The following is an 18,999-nucleotide window of genomic DNA, read 5'->3' on the forward strand; positions in this document are numbered from 1 at the left end:
TTGGCTTACTAATGAAGAGGAACTCTTGTTTTTAAAAGAGAGTTCCTTTTAAAATAGATACCCATTTAAAATATATTTTTCCTAGAATATCGAAAGTCCAGATCTTATAGCCCTTATTCCCAGAGGTAATCCTTATTCAACATGGTATCGCCAGTACTATGTTCTAGTTCAGGGGTTCTCAATCCCTGGGTCGCAGTCTGGTGCCAGGCCACGGCAGGCTGGCTGCTCGTCTGCAGTAAAGTCAGCTGTCGGACTGGAAATGGCCACGGACTGGCAAACCATGGCCCCCCCAGAGCTGGGTGGAGAGGCTGTGGCTCCTTTTGCAGAGCCCACAGCAGCACAGGGTTTGGCCCACCCCACCTCCCAGGGGCTGGAGGCATCCTTACCTGTCTTTTGGCCAGAAATTCCAGCCGCGGTCGACTGTCACTGCCAGGCCGTGGTTTGCCGGGCCACGATTTGCTGGGTTGTGGCATAAAAGCTTTGGGAACCCCCGTTCTAGTCCATATGAGTTAAGATTGCAGGCATGAGTCCTTACTTTCCTTGAAACACCTTCTTTTTAAATGGATATCTGCCTTTTCAAGGAAACAGTGTTGGTCCTATTTACTAGATTAATCTTTCTCATCACTGTAGTTTATATAAGAATTTCTCCCCACCTATGGAACCACTTTCAGGAGAGGCAAAAGCAAAATCATTCTAAGCTGAAATCTACATCCTCAGTTTTTGTTTCATTCCCCTGGAGCACTCACCAAATGCTGCAGTTTAGTTTTCACAGTGACAGGCACCCCGTTAACAATGACTGTGCTCTTATCCCAGGGTGTTATGGCGACTTTGCCATCAGTGTTTGTAAACGTAGCTTGCTTGTCCATAATGCTGAGAGAGAAAACACTTTTTGCAATTAACAGGCCTCTTGCAAACTGTGAAAAAATATTTTTAGCAATCTCAAAGTCTAGGAAAATATTTAATATAATTCTGAATATAATGATGTTACTTATTTATCTTTCTGTCACACCTCTCATAGGCTAAGTCAACTCCAACCACTGCAACCTGAGAGATGGCCTTTTGCCCTATGACTTCTATCATAGTGGAGGGCAGGGCTTTCTTGGTGCAGAGCAAAAGATCCTGTAGGCAGGGCATTCTCTGCTGAGGGCTCCCTAACGTTGGGATTTATTTCCCTCAGCCTGGTCCAAAATAGGCCACACTTGCTGCTCTTCAAGGCATCGTGCCAAGCTCATCTCTTTTGAAGAGTTGCATGGTGACAAGACTTATGATGGCTGTGGAGATATTGATTTAGGTTCTCATGTGGTTTACTGCTGTAGGCAAAGAGGGTTGTGTGGGTCTTCTATCCTGTGTTGTGTATGGTTAATGGTAAGAGCATCTGGAGCCTGGGATAAACATCTTCATGCCTATTAAAACCTAAATAAACAGAAAGATAATCTTTTACCCTGTAAGGGTCACCAGCTAAGGCCTTGTCTAACATTTCCCACAGTTTCTAAAGTCAGTCCAAGTCTCATTCCACAAGTACGATGTGTATGTCATCTTTTGTCTACGGTTTTGTGAGCTGCATTGTCCCAAAAACCTACCATGTGATTGTCATGGATGGAGGTGCAATCACTGAGGGAGCTGGCTAATCTGCTGATGGGCCTGAACACTTTTAGCTTCTCACACTAAAATAAGCCCCAAGAGATAGACAGATCATTGCCTTTAAAATGATTAAAACATGCTTACTTTTGAGACAATTTAATAAATGAATTTGGAATTCAGTGCTTCAACTTAACATTCCCATTGTTGTTTTGTTGTCAGGAGCACTAGATGAGTTTCTTTCTAACCCAGTTGCCTTCACAACATTTCCCCTCCAATTCATCATAAGTATTGTTCTCTTTAGACCAACTAAATTCTCATAGCCCATGTATATGCAATGTAACATACATTCCTATGGTTTAAATGACACAGGCACTCAGCAGTCCTGTCCTTTACGTATGCGTACTTACCCCAGACCTTTAAGGACTATTGCATTTGAGGTTGACTGACCAACATCACTTGCACCTGAAAGAAGTAAAAATTTCTACTATCAATGTCATATGGTGAGAAACAACAATTATACTCAGCACTCAAACCACTGGACTAACCATTCCACCTCTTCTACATCAATTTGTAGAGTTTTGCTTGACAGAGACCTTTTATGTTAGCATTATGTTTGGAATATGAAAATACAAGTACTTATCCCTCTTCTCTTCATCAAGTTGTTGGACCTGATTAATGTAAAGGGCAATTCTGCATCCATAAATAATAATCAGGGCATTTTATAGTATTTGGAAATCATATCTGATCTATTCTTGTCACACAGGATGACAAGGAGGAATTTTATGGGCTTCACGCCTTATCCACAACAAAGTTTCATGAACTGCTCAATTCTTATTGAGCCAGTCTTATAAAACTGTGGCTCTGCTCAGCCACAAAAAAGAAAATACTGCCAGAAAAAAAACAGCAGGAAGAAGAAATAGCAGCAACTGAAATGAAATGACTGGATTGTTAAGTGACCAGCAGAAGAGAGACAAACGCTGGAAGTTTGGACCAAACACCAATAAAATAATTTGTAAAGCAAAAGGAGACTATTTCCAACTATTAGTTTTATGGGCTTTGATTTCTAACACATCTTACCTGCTTATTTTAACAGGTTAAGTTTCTATTGTATTTCACAATCTGATGTGCACTAAGTTGATTAAATAAAAAGAGGATATTTCTGAGAGTAGAAAAAATCAGGTTAGAACCTAAAAAACCTAAATGATTTCATAACAAGTGCGATTGAGCAACCCAATACTTAAGAGCCAGTATAAAACACAACAGCACTTCTGTTATGTTGAATATTAAGGTATAGAAAGTTGTGTTCATCTGGGCATTGTAAGTTTGTGCCATGCTTAACACCAGAAAATGAAACAAGTTAAAAAGAATACCATCCTGAATGAAGTGCTTGAGTACCCCAGAAAGCTGTGGATCTTCATTGATATTTAAGAGATAAGGGAATGTCTCCATCATCCTTCTCTCCTGATGAAGAATTCAGATACACGTTATTTAGTGCAACAGGCTGAGTCATCCCAAATGACAGCAGCTAGCAAGTATGAACGATTGCTTTATTTTTTCAAGGGAGATCATGCACACAGACTGTTTTTCAGGACAACTTGAAATTAATCTAAATACTAAACTCTCACAAGTCTAAACAATAGGCACTGTTTTGGCACACTAAAACATTCCCTGATCCTGAAACACAGTCAGGTTGGTTTATTGAAATGCCCTGATTTGTAAAGGTGAATCTATAAGAATGGATAAAAATAAAGAAAAGTAGTTTGTTTGATTTCTTCTATTACAGTTCACACTGTTATATTGTTAATGTTGCTTTGCCTTTTTATGAGTTTAAAAAGAAGCACACAATCCTTCATAAACATTGTTTGTGCAGTCCCAATCACTGGAAGTTTTTTAAAAGCAGGTTAGACAAACACTTGGATGAGATATTACAGACATGGATAACCCTGTCTTGAGCAGAGGTTGGACTAAAGTACCTCTGCTCTTGTTTTCTATGATTACTTTAATGGATTATGTTAGCTTGTGCTCTCTTATTGGTGTGGTATTTCACGTAATGCAATACTGAAACAGAATGAAGAAATTCTTTTGAAATTCCCCTCTGGCCTACTGTCTGCTAAGTGATCTGGACACAATATTTATCATTTGTATGACAGTACAAAGGCTAAGTACATTTGTCCAGTAATAAAAGTGTCCAAAGGCCCTAGCCAGGATCAGAATCCTATAGAATATTTATACTTTGGGAGAGATGAAAAGATAAGATGCAATAATTTATATACTTCTGGATACTTTGTATCTGGCCAGATCATGGATCTTCTTAGCCTCTCCCCTTCCCTGAGCTCAAAAGTAAGACTGTTTTTAAATATGTCAATTAAGATTTATTCCATTTGGGGAAAAAGTTTTAAAACGTTTATGTTAAAAGTGTTTGCTCCTAGTCACACTGTAAGAGCTAAAATTCTGTTATTTAGAAGGCTAATAGTATCAAGAAATGTTTGTTTGCTGATATTAGCTATTTCATGTTTTAATTTCAAGAGAAAAACTTCTAGCTTTGTCCCTTAAGTTTTGGAGGTGTCCTGTAAGTTCTATACTTTGCCTGGTTTCCTTTATTTGTAAAGGTTTTGTTTTCAAAAGTTATTATACCTTGTAACAATCACCTGAAAATAATATCAAGAAAACAGTTTATGTCTGTCAGCAGTAAACACAGGCAAAAGATTTCATATTAGCTATCAAGCATTGAATCGTGAAATATAGTCAACTTAAATCAAGTGAAATGTTGTCAAATTCAAGACAATAACAGCCCTGAAGTACTAGTTAGTATAAGTATTTAGAAAAATATACTGTGAACATACTGCATTTTAAAACAATACGTGTCAAAGGAAGTCAAGTGAAATGGACTGCAGTAAGCTAGTAGCTCTTTCAAAGCTTACCTGAGTAATTGCAGCATACTGCTGTTCCCATTCTTTTCGAGCTTCTTCTAACTGAGATTCCCAGGTTACCTGAATAGTTTGAGTGTGCCGTTCATTTTCAGCCAGCAAACATTGCAGCTCTTCTGGAGGGGGAGAGAGAAAAATTTCAATCAGCTACACATATACAAAACACTGATAAACTTAATTTACTCATTTTTAAACTTCCCATAGTGCCCATACAAGCAAATAATCATTACAAAGTGATCAACTCGTAAGTTACTATGTCCATATTTACAAAAGTATTGGAGTTCCAGTAGCTCTCTTGGTAACACTACAATGGGTTTAGTAAGTGAGCTTGCCTGCTGCCAGCCTTTTCCTAAAACAATACAAACAAAATCCACATTGACAAATGGGTGGGCTTTAGATGGTCTTTCTATTCTTTCTGGACCTTGCATATGTCCAACAACTTCTTTGTAACTCATTGTCACAATCTTTATAAGCAGAAGAGTGGGAGAATTATCACAAATCTTTAGGGACCTACCGAATTCGGGGCAGAATGGGGCCTGGCAGCCATTTCACAGGTGGAGTGTGTCGGCCCCCGCCCCCCACGCCTCTCACTGGTTGAGGGCCCCTGGTGGCCCTGCCCCTTACCAATAATTGGCTGCAAGGGCTGCCTGTCATACAGCCCTGCCCCTCAATGCCAGTTGCATGGCCTTGCTGCCTCTCATATGGCTTTGCCCCCTCTGGGGAGCCAGCATTTTATTTTCAGTAAGTTATTTTTTTCCCTGCAGATTTTGCGCATTTTGGTAGGTCTCTACAAATTTTGCAATATGGGATAAAGTTTTGCTTTTTTTAAGCCCTGGCTAAGGAAGCTAAGTAATAAAAAGAAGAAAAAAGAAGGCTGAGATCCTCATCTAAACTGGTTTTCAGCATTTTGTGGTTCTAAAAGGCCAAAGAATACTCACAAGCCGAAGGAAGCAGAAAGGCAAACAACAAGAATACATTTTGTTTATTTGATTATTTTTTTTAAAAATCTCATGACACACAGCTTGACTTGGGAATCTGTAAAGGTTTGAGATTGGCAGTACTGGGCTTAGTGTTTTGTAAAGTGCTATTAGCGTATCTGATGAGAGATGCAATAGACAAGAAAAATTTGATTAGCAGGGATCCAGGTCTTCTGTTTCCCATGGAAAATGGAGAAAAACGTGGATTTCCCCCTTTACCCAAGAAAAGCGTGGATTTCACATTTTAACTGAGAAACCCATGGATTTTGCACTTTTGCAAGGATCTCTCTGCAGGCTGGCAGAGTTCCAGCCTGTGAGGGGCTGGGAGGGACTAGGAGGAGGGCACCTAGGCAGATGGCACCATACACATGTATTTGTACATGGCTGCCAGGCAGCCTAGAGAGCAGCTCCTGCAGGTAAATCTGGAGTGGGGAGAATAAAGGCCCCCATAGGGAGGAAGCAAGTGAACTGGGCAGGCCTAGGGCTGCTGCCCAACCAGGGTGCATGGGGCTTGGGGCCTAGGGCCACAATGCATGGCCACAGGGCCCCAGCGGGGAGTGGGATGGGGCTGTGGGTGGCTCATGTGCACACTCCCAAGGGGCAGGGGGGGAGGGGGGGCACATGCCCCCCAGATCTATGCACGAGGAAGGGGGCGGGAGTGGGCTGCCCACTGCAGGCTCAGGCTCCCCACCCTGCTGCTCCTTCCTGGGGCCTCTGCTGCCTGGGGGGTGAGACTCGGCACTGCATGGCAGAGCAGGGCCACACAGGGAAGCTCCTTGCCTCTGTGAGCTCTGTGCTGCCCTGGTGACGTGCCCCCTGCCCATTTGACAGCAGCAGGGGTTGCGGTACGGGGTTGTGGCCCTGCTGCTGCTGTGCAAGCAGGGGATGCCTCACCAGGGCAACACGGAGCTTGCAGCAGCAAGGAGATCCCAACTCTGCCCTGCAATGCCAGGTTGCACCCACTTGGCTGCAGAGACTGTGGGGCAGGGCAGCAGGGCGGGGAGCCCAAGCCCACAGAAGGCAGCCCACACCCAGCTCCATACTGCATGAAGATCTGGGGGGCACAGGTCCCCTGGCCCCCTGGGAGTACATGCAGCAGTAGGGAGCCAGCCCTGTCCAAGCCCACACCAGACAGGCAGCAGTGAGGGGGAGCCAGATTCTGCTCCACTGCAGCAGCTGCTGCCTTCTGCAGGTGGCAGGCTGGGCTTGAGCACTGCTGCAGAGCACTGCTGCCTGTGGACCCAGGTGCCTGGCCCTGTAGCCCTGACAGCTGGGGGCCCCCTCCAGAAGTACTGAGGGGGCAAGGGGCTCAGTGGATGGGGGGTGAGGGGCACCAACAGGCCCATAGAGCTATGAAGGAGGGGGTAAGGGGCCTGGACCTGTGTTTTGTGAGCTAAGGGGGCAGGGGGAGCTCTGATTTTCCATGATAAAAAACCCAAAAATCAAATAACAAAATGTATAAGTATTTAGAATGTATTTTATTACAATGATTGAGGCACTGGTAGGCTTCCAAATTGCTTTAAAATTGTAAATATATCATGAAAACACAGTGGCCTTTCATTTTAATCATGGATTTGGGGGTTTTAATCAGAGAATTTGTGATTTTTGTTTTAGCAGAGAATTTGTGATTTATATCAGAGAAAACCAGGATTCATAGATTTAATAGATTTTAGGGTCAGAAAGGACCTATTAGATCATCGAGTCCAACCCCCTGTCCTGGGCAGGAAAGAGCACTGGGGTCAGATGACCCCAGCCAGGTGTTTATCCAAAATCTCTGCTGATTAGTTATTAGTACCTGCAAATCTATAAAACCATGTGCAGATAGGATAGCATCAAGCTCTCTTGGAGAAGTTCTCCAATTTTTTCTCTGTTAACCGTTTCATAAGAAAGACTCTTATTAGACCTACCTCCACTGCAAAAACCCCTTTTATCCCCCATGAATTTCTGACCCATTAGAAAGGGCTCAAAGTATGAGAATCTCCACTTCATCTGATATGCATTGTTTCTTTAGCTACTTTTGCTCTGTCGTACATACTTGTTTCAGCTGCTACTGCTTTTCCTGAGTTTGTAAGCCCAGCCAGTCTAGACAACAGCTTGTTATTTTCTGCTTTCAGTTCTCTTATAAGCTTCTCAGTTGGACTTGCATTTATCACTGCCTTGTTCTTAATCTTTTTTGTTCTGTCAAGTATACAAATAAAAAAGGTCAGTACATGATTACACTGTGTTACAATTTATCCTAGCCCAAAGCCCAGGGAAGCAACAAAAAATAGGTGTCTGGTACAAAAAAATGCTTGTTCCTATTAAGAAATACTCAACAGAGCTTTGGAAATTTACAAATAAAAAAAATATAACAGCACTTTGGATCTGTGCTGCTGGCACACCATTGCTTCTCCTGCTTTGGAAGCAGCAGTCCCAGCTCAGCCCTGCGTCCTTTGCCCTGAAATCCAAGCATGAATCTCTCCTAGCCCAGCAGACTCTCAGCCTCTGGCAGAGGTATAACCAGCTCAGAGAGTCAAGAACAGGAATAAGAACACATTGATCCTAAAGTCAAAAGGTTGAATTTACAGGAAATATGCTGTCATCCCCTGGAGAAGGTGCACCTACAACCCTGAAGCTGACTCTTTCCCAACTCTCAGCCCAAGGAAGAGCAGGAGGTATCTGCCACAGTACAGAGTGAATATATTGAGACACCATGGCATGCGACATATTAGATGGTAATGAAAGACGTGAATGAAGTGGTCTTGCAAGCTCTTGAAAGAGCCATCTGGGGTTAGAGAGGATGGAAAGGCTGAAACTCCCCAGAGCTTTATTCTGAAATGAGCTTTGGCCATGGACAGACATCATAGTCAACTGCTTTAAAAGGGCAAGTCGCTCCTCTGCTCTAAAGGTCACAACAGCTTTACAATGTAACTGTTATAATGAAGCCAAACTATTGAAATTGTAACCCCGCTCTATCCTATAACTAATGCCTGCCCAAACCCTTTGTCTGTTATTATTGGTGCCATCTTATTTTGCCTGTGTGTTTGGCTTCATCTTGCAGAAATGCAGACAACTGCCTTACTGGACATGAGAGGTTATTCACCAGGGTAGTCTGAAGTCAGGCAGAAGGCAGGGTAGGGCAGCACCTTACAGGCTGACTGGTTGAGAGAGATATAAACTTTCATAGGTGACAGTCTACTTTGTCAGACACACGCTGTCACCTAGGAAATCTCATACCTCTCTGAACCAGTTAGTCACTAAGGTTCTACCTTGCAGTGCCTTCTTACTGGGCATGGAAAACTACAAAGCTGTACCTCTCAGCATAGCGTAATGTTGATAAAGTCTCTTCATAACACATGTCTGCTGGACTTATGGCTGCAATCTGTAAACATATAAAAAGGTGTTAATATAGTTTAGATTTTGTATTTGAGTTGTTTTATTAATTTGGCAACCACAAAGGATATTACAGATCAAAGAACATTTAATCCAGGAAATAATCCACTGCTCTGCCCCTCCAATAGAGTCCTTAGGACATGCCTGTACCAGCTGTGGCCCTTGCTGGGTAGTGTGGCAGTGAAGCATGGCACATAGCTGCCTCTCCTAAGGTGCTGGGGATGTGTCAATGTGCTCATCCCTGGCAGAAGGCTTACAGCCTGCACTCAGTGCTCCTCTACGGACGGCTACATTCTGTTTTTATGGCAAACAATGCAAAGATTGTGTGGTCCAGAGCTGGAGCTGACATGTCCTGAGAATCTAGGACAGCAATCACACTTTTCAATGAAACAGGAAAAAAGTTTTTGTTTGTCATTTTTTACTAGAGCTGAGAAGAGACGTAGTACAGAGTACCATGTATTTTGTTTAAAATGAAAAATATGAGGCCAGTTCCTAGAAACTCTTAGTTATACTGGTAGTCCTTATACAAGCAAATACTCCCCATGCTATGATGGCAGGACTTGTATGCACAGGGTTGTAGCATCAAGCCTTAGGTCTTTTCCAATGAGGATTGAAAAATCAAAGTTGGGAGGAAATCAATTCAGTGGTAGTAAAATGTAAAATGTATCAACATTTAAAGTCCACAATTTCATGCAGACACACAGACCTTTCTCCTCCCTCCATCGAATAGCACTCCTCCCCTTTTTTTTAATTCTTCAGAAATGATACAAGGTAGAAACAGATGACAAACTTCAAAAAACAGACTTAAAATTAGTGAGAGTTCTGCCTGCACAACCTAGCTGACAGCACAGACAACAATTAATTCAGAAGAAAATGACAGACATCATTTTTCAGATACCTCTTTTCCAAAGGCCAGATACTCAACATGCAGCATACACTTTTATGCACAACCTTCCCCCAACTTGTATACCTGCAAATCCCAATGTGCTAGCAAACCCTGATGCATACAAAACCAACAGGCAAGTGTAGGAGCAATATTAAATTCCATTCTAAGAGCCTGGCTTTCAAACTTTTCAACCATATGAAGGCAAGGGCTGGCTCCAATCAAAAAGGGCTTGATGTATGTGAAGAATGAATAGTAAGCTTGAGTATTTGATTTGACAATTTTATAAAAGCAAAATAAGATACTCCATGAAGAGCTGTTGAACTGTGCATTTCCTCCACTACCCCAAGAGGAAAATCACTACTCCTGTAGATATTGTGCCAACCACATTTATCTTCTAAAAAAGAATAGTGTTTCTTGCCTTTGAGGAATCTGTTTAGCTGAACATTAGCCAGAACAAGGGGACACAAGAAAAATGTTTTCAATTCTTAAGCATCTCTGGGCCTTCAAATATGAACAGGCTACAACTGCTTTTTTTATTTGAAAATACTGACGCTATAAGGAAAGTGATTTATGCTTTTAAATACAGTACCACTTTTTGCTAGTATTCAGTGTCTTACACTTCTGCTTTAATAATTACATTTTCCCAGTTAGCGAACAGGCCACTAAGTTTACCATGATAGTCTTGCTGTTTCCTCCCAGAGCAGACCGCAGGAGTTTTGTTAGAACTGAGTCTCTGTACGGGATATGTAACACCTTCTTTCCCACAGCCATCTCAGCCAGAGCACTAAGGGGGAAAACAATAAAGAAGTGTAAGCTTGATTCTGTCAAGTGTAAAAATAGTTTAAACAAATATGACTTTCAAGAACTGTACTTGGGCAGACGCTCCAATATACTAACTCTGGGTCTCACAATTATCTGCTGAATAAAATTGATAACTAAGTTTTTCAGAAGTGATCAGTGATTTTGTATGGCTCAGTTTGAGACCCTTTAAAATGATCTGATTTTCAGAAAGTGCTGAGTAGCTACACTAAGATATCTCAAGTTCACTGCCACAAAACCGAGGTAACTCAAAATTACTAGCTGCTTATGCAAATTCTGGCTAATAGTAATAATAACAGCAATAACAACAATACCCCAAACAAACTAGACTCCAGATCATGAATTAGCCCTAGTTCTATCACAGACTCTGGGAACATGGGAAAGTCAATTTATATTCTGTGTCTCTGTTTACTTCTATACCTGTCAGATGCATTGGGAAGCTTGATTTATTAAAGTTTATGGAGTACTTTGAGATCCCTACAAAGAATACACTATTGTTAATGTAAAAAGTTGTTATATTAAACTCAGTGGGGTGCATCTACATGTGCAAATAATGTGACTGAATATACTCTGGCTCAATTTGAGCCCAAGTAAATTAATCCTGACATCATCTACACATGCATATAAGTGCAATAATTTACTGTGCTGCCAGATACCACTCGTATTTGACAGGACTATCTGGCAGCCCAGTGAATTCGTCTATTGCACCCTAATTGCCGCACACATGTAGATGGTGATGCTTTACAGTACAGCGAATTAGAATTAGTGTGCTGAGCAGTAAAGCATGTCATGTAGACACATCCAGTAGGTAGAAGATCTGAACTGAGGCAAGACTGACATTCCTGCCTCTTAAATAGATAAACTATAAGTGTGTCATTGTACACAAATGTCTCGTTTATACCTGATGACGTTGCCTAACATGGTGAGGCTTAGGTTTACATGTGTCCCTTCTCTCAGTCTATCTCCTTCGGATCCTGAAGATTTTTGTCTTTCACTTCCTGCCAAATCCACCAGATTTATAACAGATTGTTTGGTAATCTCTTCATCTAGGAAAATCTGCAAGGGATTGCAATAGGCAAAGGAAAATGCATCACAGCAATTACCCTAGAATCACAGCAGAGTATAGCAAAACAAAACTTCCATTAAATAGTCTGAGGAAACCCACTATGAAGTGTGGCATTAAGAAACACAGGATTTCTGTAAATACAGAAACTGTAAGTCTCTTGCTGAAAGAGAAAGACTCTTTGTCCTCCAATTACACAAGAGATATTTCAGAGGGCAAAGGGGTTAGGAGGATAAATGAAGTTGGCATATAAGGATCTATTCTTCTCCATATTAAATGACCAGCTTTAGCAGGGGAGAAACCATTGTGTCTGGGGAAAATACAAAGCTTAACACCAGCTTTACTTTAGGCCAAAAAAAACCCTACATTCTCATTTTTCCCTCTAGAAATGTAACTAGAAATGTAGCAAGATTACTCCGAGGAAAGCTTCTCCAGGGCAGTAATGGTTTTCCACCCCAAAAGAATCCAATATTTCTGTCCTAAGCTCTACCACAGGAAACCTGATCTCCTTCTGCAGTTTCGGATGCACATACAGTGCTCTTCATTTCTTGTCCTAAACTCTGATATTGAAGAGGTGTCATAGCTCCTCCTAAAGATGTCTACAGTACCCTGATTTTGACCTAAAGGTTGAAGGATAGAGAAAAAAAAAGACACAGTTGACTCGAGTCCAATTCTCCATCTCCCAGGAAGTCCTGCCATAGCATTGTCTCTCACTGTGCCCTTCTCTGTACAGCAATCTGTTCTGCCTCTCGGCCTGTACCCATTGGCCACCCCACACAGCTCCACCATGTTGCTTTGCCTTCCTCCCAGTAGTTCTCACCTTGTATTGGGGCCAAGAAAAGGGAAGGTGGGGCAGGTGCCTTCTCTTTTACTCCTCCCATAGTCCTACAAGTCTCCTGGTTGTGAATGCAGCCTCCACAAGGGAACTTAGAATTTCTCTCTAGCTCCTCCTCCCACTGATGTCTCCTACTCAGTGCTACTGCAGAGTTTTATCTTCCTTCACTCCAGGCAGAATGCCTGAAAGAGGAGTGAGATTTTTCAACTGGTTGTTGGTAAACACAAAAGCATTTTTTAGCTAGGGCTGGTCCTACCCTTCCCTCTCTTCATGGTAAACTCTTGCCTAAAGGCCCTGGAGAACATTCCTTTACCCCTTCATATATCTGTCAATGTGGCACCTGCCTTAAGTAGCAGGTAAATTAATTCCAATACAAATTGTATTTTATACATGGACTTTGTGATGAAAGGTGAGAGTGTGTGTGGTAATAAATAACGTTCAGGGTAATACAGAAGTAGTAGTTTCTTATTCTACTTCCATAACATTGTTTTTCACATGCAATCAACTGCTTAGGATACCAGCATGACCTTAGGGGCGCATCTACATGTGCTAATTTAAGGAGCTTTAGCCCAATTTAAGGTCCGTTAAGGGTGTATGACTACATGAGCGGTGCGCACCCTTAATGTGTCTTAAAAACAGTGATTTTAGGTTATTCATGCCTAAACTTGATACCTGTTAAAGCAAGTATCAAATTTAAAAGCGCTTAAATACATGTGTAGATGTACTAAGGCATATTTACGCTGTGTATGTCGACTGATTTGGGACTAACTTTAGTCCCAAGTTGGTCTGCACACCGCATGTGTAGACATGCACCTAAATCACCTTAATGCACATTAGGTTAATGAATAATTAGTTTAGGTGCGCGTAAAAGCATGTGTGGACATGCCTTTGTTATTCAAAGCCCTGCACTCCTATACTTCCATCTACACAGATAGGTCCGTGTAAGGAGCAACCTAGTTCACCTGTAGAACTGTGAGAAAAAAAGTCTCACCTTCACACTTTTACAACCTGCTTTGTATCTTGTAATGGAAAAAAGTGTCTTTATTATTATTATTTAGATGTATATCCTACCCTATTTATCCCAAAAGGCACATTACAATAACAGGAAAGCAATGCACCAAGGTAAGATACAAATAACAGATTTCCCAGTTGGCACCCTAAAACTTTAAAATCTCACCCCACCCCAACCTCTAATTACGCTTTGCATTTCAGAGAGAAAGAAATCTGGTAGCCTACACAAAAAGTGTGTGCGCCTGCTATTGAAGCAAACAGGCAGCACCTCTGCATATATAGGAGAGGTACCTCACCCAGTCTTATTCAAATGCTGAGAGGAAATTCTGGGGTGGAAGGGTGCAGTGGTGTAGTTGCACCCCCACTTTGATTTCTGATCCCCCCCAAAGTTTAAAATCAACTGCCTGGCTGTGGCAGCAGCATTTCTATCTATGCAGGGAGTCAACTGACTTCATGGCACATTATAATCTATCTAATTTCTTCTAAACTCTTCATTTCACAGATGTTAACAATCTTCTGTACTTTTTCAATGGTCTTATGTTCCACGAATCAAGCTATTTTCTCTTTTAAAATTCTGCTGTCTGGTAGCTGCTCCTAGTAATGTAGCTCCTATTTCACAGCCTTGCAGAGTGTTTTTCAATGTAGCTCAGGGGTCGTCAGTGATTTTGTGCCAAATGCCAAAAACCCCTGCAACCTGGACTTCAAAGATGTTGGCGTGCCAAGGGCAGATGATGGGGGACCCAGGAGAGGCTCAATCCTTGTCATGGCAGTGCAGCCCTGGCCCCTTCCCTGCTGTGGTCCCTGAGGCGTGCATGCAGCTACTGCCAGCAATGAGCTGGACCAGAGCTCTGGACATCTTATTTTGCTTAGTTCATTGCATTTTTTAATACATAACATGAGATATAGCAAATGAATGCATGTTCCAATAAAGTTATATTCGTTTCTTCATTTATCTTGAAGAACTGAACTGAATAATAAAGCCCTAGCCCCCTAGTATATTAGTAAAGCTGCTAGTTTATTTTTACCTAGAGAAAAATGTGTGCTGTGTTATATGCAATGATGCACCATACCATCTGCACCCCCTCTTCAAAATCCTAGATTTGCCCATGCGCACACTGACCACTGCAGTGTTAGATCACAATGAACTCTACCTTGTACAAATTCTGCCAGCAGGCACCTGTGGAACTGGCAGTCAGGCCAAGTCACCCAAGTCTTAGAGTAGGATTTGAACCAATGGTACCCTAATGAATCTTAACCTGCTCTCTATTCTCCAGCACAACAGAACTGTCCTGTCCACTTAATCTGTTACCAGGAACAGAAAACTACAGGAAGTCCTGTATGTATGCTGTTCTAAGCAGGAGCACACACAGCTTACTAGTTCAATGAAAAATGGGTAGATTACTCAAAGTTTAGCTTTCACATCCCACAAGGTAAAAGCATGTGTAGAGATGGTTACCATAGAGCAGCTGACGCACAGAAACGCCCCATGACTTTTAACCCCATGGTAAATTGTTCAGATGAACATTTTTAAACTGGTGAACTAAATATGCTGACTAATGGAAATATTCCCATCCCTCTCATACTGTACCTGTTTGAACTGGATGGTGATGACCATGTGAGATCGACTGCTGGTAACATTCATGCTGGTTGAAGCTGTGGTTCTTATTTTAGTTCCTTGCTCCATTAACCTCTCAATTTGTGCATAGCTGTCACAAGGCACCTGTTTCAAACCATCCACATAAAAGCCTTGTTGGTGGTCTTCTCTCACTTTAAGTCCACCACGTTTCTTAGTTTTAGACAGTAAATCAATGACCTAAGAAGAGATATTTACCACCAAAATTTGTTATTGGAAACACTTGCTAAAGACTTGCCATATATAAAAATTAATCACAGAAAAGCACGATGCAAATCTAAAACGGGGTAGTCTGGATTACTTCATGCGTATATGTTCTTCTAGAAGAAGAGTGGCTTTTTTCAGGTTAGCTTAATCCAATTTGAAAACCAAAAGCATCACTAGACATAATCTATTTGCAAAGATCAGCACGAGACAGACAACATAAAGCTGCAATGCATGAACAAGATATGGATACAGAGTTATGTCAAATTTCCTAAGTAAATAAAAGATAAGTGTTTGATTTCACCCTCTCTTACACTCTTAATCTTATATATCATTGACATACAGTACTGAGAGACACTAACTGTTTTCATGTGGAACAAGAAATTGGAAAGACTTAAGTTTGGCATTGTTAATAGTATAACCAGCTGTTGTCTAAAACAGTGCTTCTCAAACTATCTGATGTGGCAGACCGGCAATTTTTTTTCCAGTGGGCCAGGGACCGGTGCCCGGTTCAGCCGGTGGCAGCAACTGCATGTAACAGCACTACACAAATGCGCGACCGGCTGTTTCTTTCTCTTTCCTCACCTCGCACGATGTGACGTCACCTGGAGTCTTAGAACATACGAACTGTGGTGCTATGACACATCAGTGTTATGCTTCTGAAAATATATTTCTTTCTTTCCTGGCAACTCACTGCAGACTGGTGGCTGGTGGCTCGTGGACCGGCACCGGTCTGCAGACCACCGCTTTGAGAAGCACTGGTCTAAAATATGATTTAGATCTTTTCTCCTTTACTTAGACATCTTAATTTCTTCTCAACTCTATTCTTGCCATACAAGTGAATATCCTAATGCCCTACTCATACTCTATCCTCCAGTAATGCTTTCCATAATTTATATCAGACAGTCTATTATTGACACAGTCTATTATGCAGTGTTCAATAATGTTTTCAACTGAAAAATACAGCTTGTTCTCACTGAACTCCAGGGAGTTCCCCCCAACCAGTGTTCAGCCTTTGCTCTGCCACATCCTTAAGAACCCAAACATCTGCATCTCTCCGCAACTAACTATATAGCAAAGTTGAAAAATACTGTAAAATACCACAAGGGCATGCCATTGCACAACATGAAAAATTAAAACCTCTTTATCCTGTTAGACATGCCACTGTCAAGGAGTAAAATTTACAGGTCCAAAGGAACAAGTTTCCCAGTCTCAAGTGGTGGCATACCTGGATGACTTAAAAGGTTAAAGAAAATAAATTAGTAAATAAACATAAATGTAAAACATTATGATTTAAAGTCACTGAAATACAGCAACATCCTTACCTGCTCATTATAAATTTCCAGCATGCTGAAAGTAACCTGCAAAGACAAGAAGTAGATAAGACATAAAATGTTCTCTTGAATAAATTGTTTGGCATACAGTCATAGATTTCATAGACATTAGGGCTGGAAGGGACCTTGGAAGATCATCGAGTCCAGCCCCCTACCCAAAGGGCAGGAAGTCAGCTGGGGTCACAGGATCCCAGCAAGATAAGCATCCAGTTTCATCTTGAAGGTGTTCAATGAAGGTGCTTGAACAACCTCCGGTGGCAGGCTGTTCCAGACCTTGGGGGCTCGGACAGTAAAGAAATTCTTCCTTATGTCCAGCCTGAAACGATCTTGTAGTAGTTTGTGACCATTCGACCTCGTCATCCCTTGGGGCGCTTTGGTGAACAGACGTTCCCCCAGATACTGGTGGTCACCCCTGATAAACTTGTAGGTGGCCATCAGATCACCCCTGAGCCTGGCTTTTCCAGGCTAAAGAGCCCCAGTCATATGTGTGTAAAAGGAACACAAGCTGTTTGGACAAAAAGGCCATTTATCCCAAAGCAAACCAAATACTAGCATCTCTTATGTTGTTGAATATGTCAAACATAGTGGATTTGCGTGACTCCTGGATGTACACTTCTCCCTCACAACCCCATTCTCTTCCTCAATGTTTCCTAGGCTTCCTTCTCCATCTGTTCCTCTTAATTTCATTGTAATTTGCCTTAAGATGACTTCATGTCACTTCACCCATTGTAAAGTAAGATCATTGGGTGTCAATATTTCATCAATATTAACATGGTCGTGTTATGCATCCTGTATGCAGAGATAAGTAGACATTTCATTTAATAGCAAAATATTCAAGCTACACATTCATTCAGAAACTGGAAATGGAAAGATGTGTATGGATAGCTTGATTGAGTAAACACTGCTGTTGAAACCTTAACTTTTGCATACCCTACGTTTTGTGATTCTAGCTCCAGCCTTCATGTTCCATTAATGCACCTTTTTGCCTCCGATTGGTTAGTTTTGCTTTTTTTTTTTTCCAATAAGGAAGAAAAGGTTTGCCTTTTCTTAACATTAACATGGTCCAAAAGAGGCAGTGAGTTTCCACCATTGTTGCTACTCAGGGGCCCAACAGTGCTCATCCCAGGTGGGTGTCTAACAGGATGCAGAATTGCAGGAAGAATTTTCCTTTTTTATTCTTGTGAAGGATGCAGCTACAATTGCTCTCTCAGCACTCAAGAGCCACTACCTTGTGGGAGGGGTCAAGCCAGCCATGCACTGGCAGGAAGGGGAGAAGTAGCTGGAGTAACAGCAAAAGATCTTCTGCAACTATTTGGAACAAAGGTTTTGAAGCTAAGCACTACAAAGGCACTATCAGGAAGCCATTACCATATTCGCCATTATGTACATTACTGTACATCCAATAACAAAAACTAATGTTCCTGGCCACACTGCAATCTACAAAGCTCTTCTGCTTGCCTGATTGTAGAAATGATCTCAAATACCAGGGAAGAAGGTAGAAATAGAAATCCCTTTGAAGTGAAAGCATTTCATAACTGCAAAACCAAACTGCAAGATTTAGAAGCATTATTCCTACTGCCTACAAGAGATTGCATAAAGCATACAACAGTTTAGAGGACCAAAGAAATATATCTCCTTTATTTCATTACTGAAATAATTTCCCTTGCATCACATTGTAAGGGGGCATAGCTAAGATTAGAAGACCAACTACGGAATAGCTAAAAATGTAGGTAACTACCCAATGATGGAGCCATCTATGCTGAGAAGACAGTGGATGCATTTTTCAAAAAGTGCCCAAGTCATTTTGGTATTTCACAAACACTCAGTGAAAATAAAAGTTTAATTGTTTGTGTCAGATTAAGTTGAGCATCTTTCAGATATGGAAGAATGCAAATTCTATTTATTATATTTGTACATCTACCTGTTTTAGATTACCACCTCTTCAATATTGCTTTCTTGAGATTTTGCATGATCATCTCTGAAGCAATTTTTCTCCAGATCCTATAGTATTTAAAAAGGAAAAACAGCTTTTCCATTTTAAACATGAAAGCATATTTGGAAGGGTCTTGATATATGCATACATCTCACCTGGTATTGCTTGTTTTGTTCCTGATTCTGAATTGCTTTGAAGAGTTCTTCGCACATAATTGGAATTATTCCTCTGTCTGCACCACATCCAATCATAGAATAGCTTTTCCCTGAACCAGTCTGACCATATGCTAAAAGAGTAGCGTTATAACCTTGCCAGGCACTGTCCAGAACTCCTTGACCAAGGTCACAAAAGATCTCTCTCTAAAAAGAAAGATTTTTACTATTAGGGAACATAGCATTGTGCGTTGCTATCCTTTTCAATAGCC

At 41.4% G+C, this 18,999-nt stretch overlaps 1 protein-coding gene across 1 annotated transcript in view; it reads right to left on the bottom strand.

The window, feature by feature from the left end:
* LOC102576831 (kinesin-like protein KIF28) overlaps positions 1-18,999 on the bottom strand; it is a 38,640-nt gene that overhangs the window by 19,369 nt on the left and 272 nt on the right. The window contains exons 2-12 of the mRNA XM_019500552.2: positions 18,731-18,934; positions 16,634-16,669; positions 15,060-15,284; positions 11,464-11,618; positions 10,416-10,527; positions 8,779-8,846; positions 7,521-7,663; positions 4,503-4,624; positions 2,952-3,042; positions 1,989-2,043; positions 747-870 (exon numbers count right to left, since the gene is read on the bottom strand). Coding sequence (XP_019356097.2) covers positions 747-870; positions 1,989-2,043; positions 2,952-3,042; positions 4,503-4,624; positions 7,521-7,663; positions 8,779-8,846; positions 10,416-10,527; positions 11,464-11,618; positions 15,060-15,284; positions 16,634-16,669; positions 18,731-18,934 — 1,335 coding nt within the window. The remainder of the gene's footprint in view (positions 1-746; positions 871-1,988; positions 2,044-2,951; positions 3,043-4,502; positions 4,625-7,520; positions 7,664-8,778; positions 8,847-10,415; positions 10,528-11,463; positions 11,619-15,059; positions 15,285-16,633; positions 16,670-18,730; positions 18,935-18,999) is intronic.

Source organism: Alligator mississippiensis, chromosome 1 (assembly GCF_030867095.1).
Source record: "Alligator mississippiensis isolate rAllMis1 chromosome 1, rAllMis1, whole genome shotgun sequence".
Taxonomy (NCBI): Eukaryota; Metazoa; Chordata; order Crocodylia; family Alligatoridae; genus Alligator; species Alligator mississippiensis.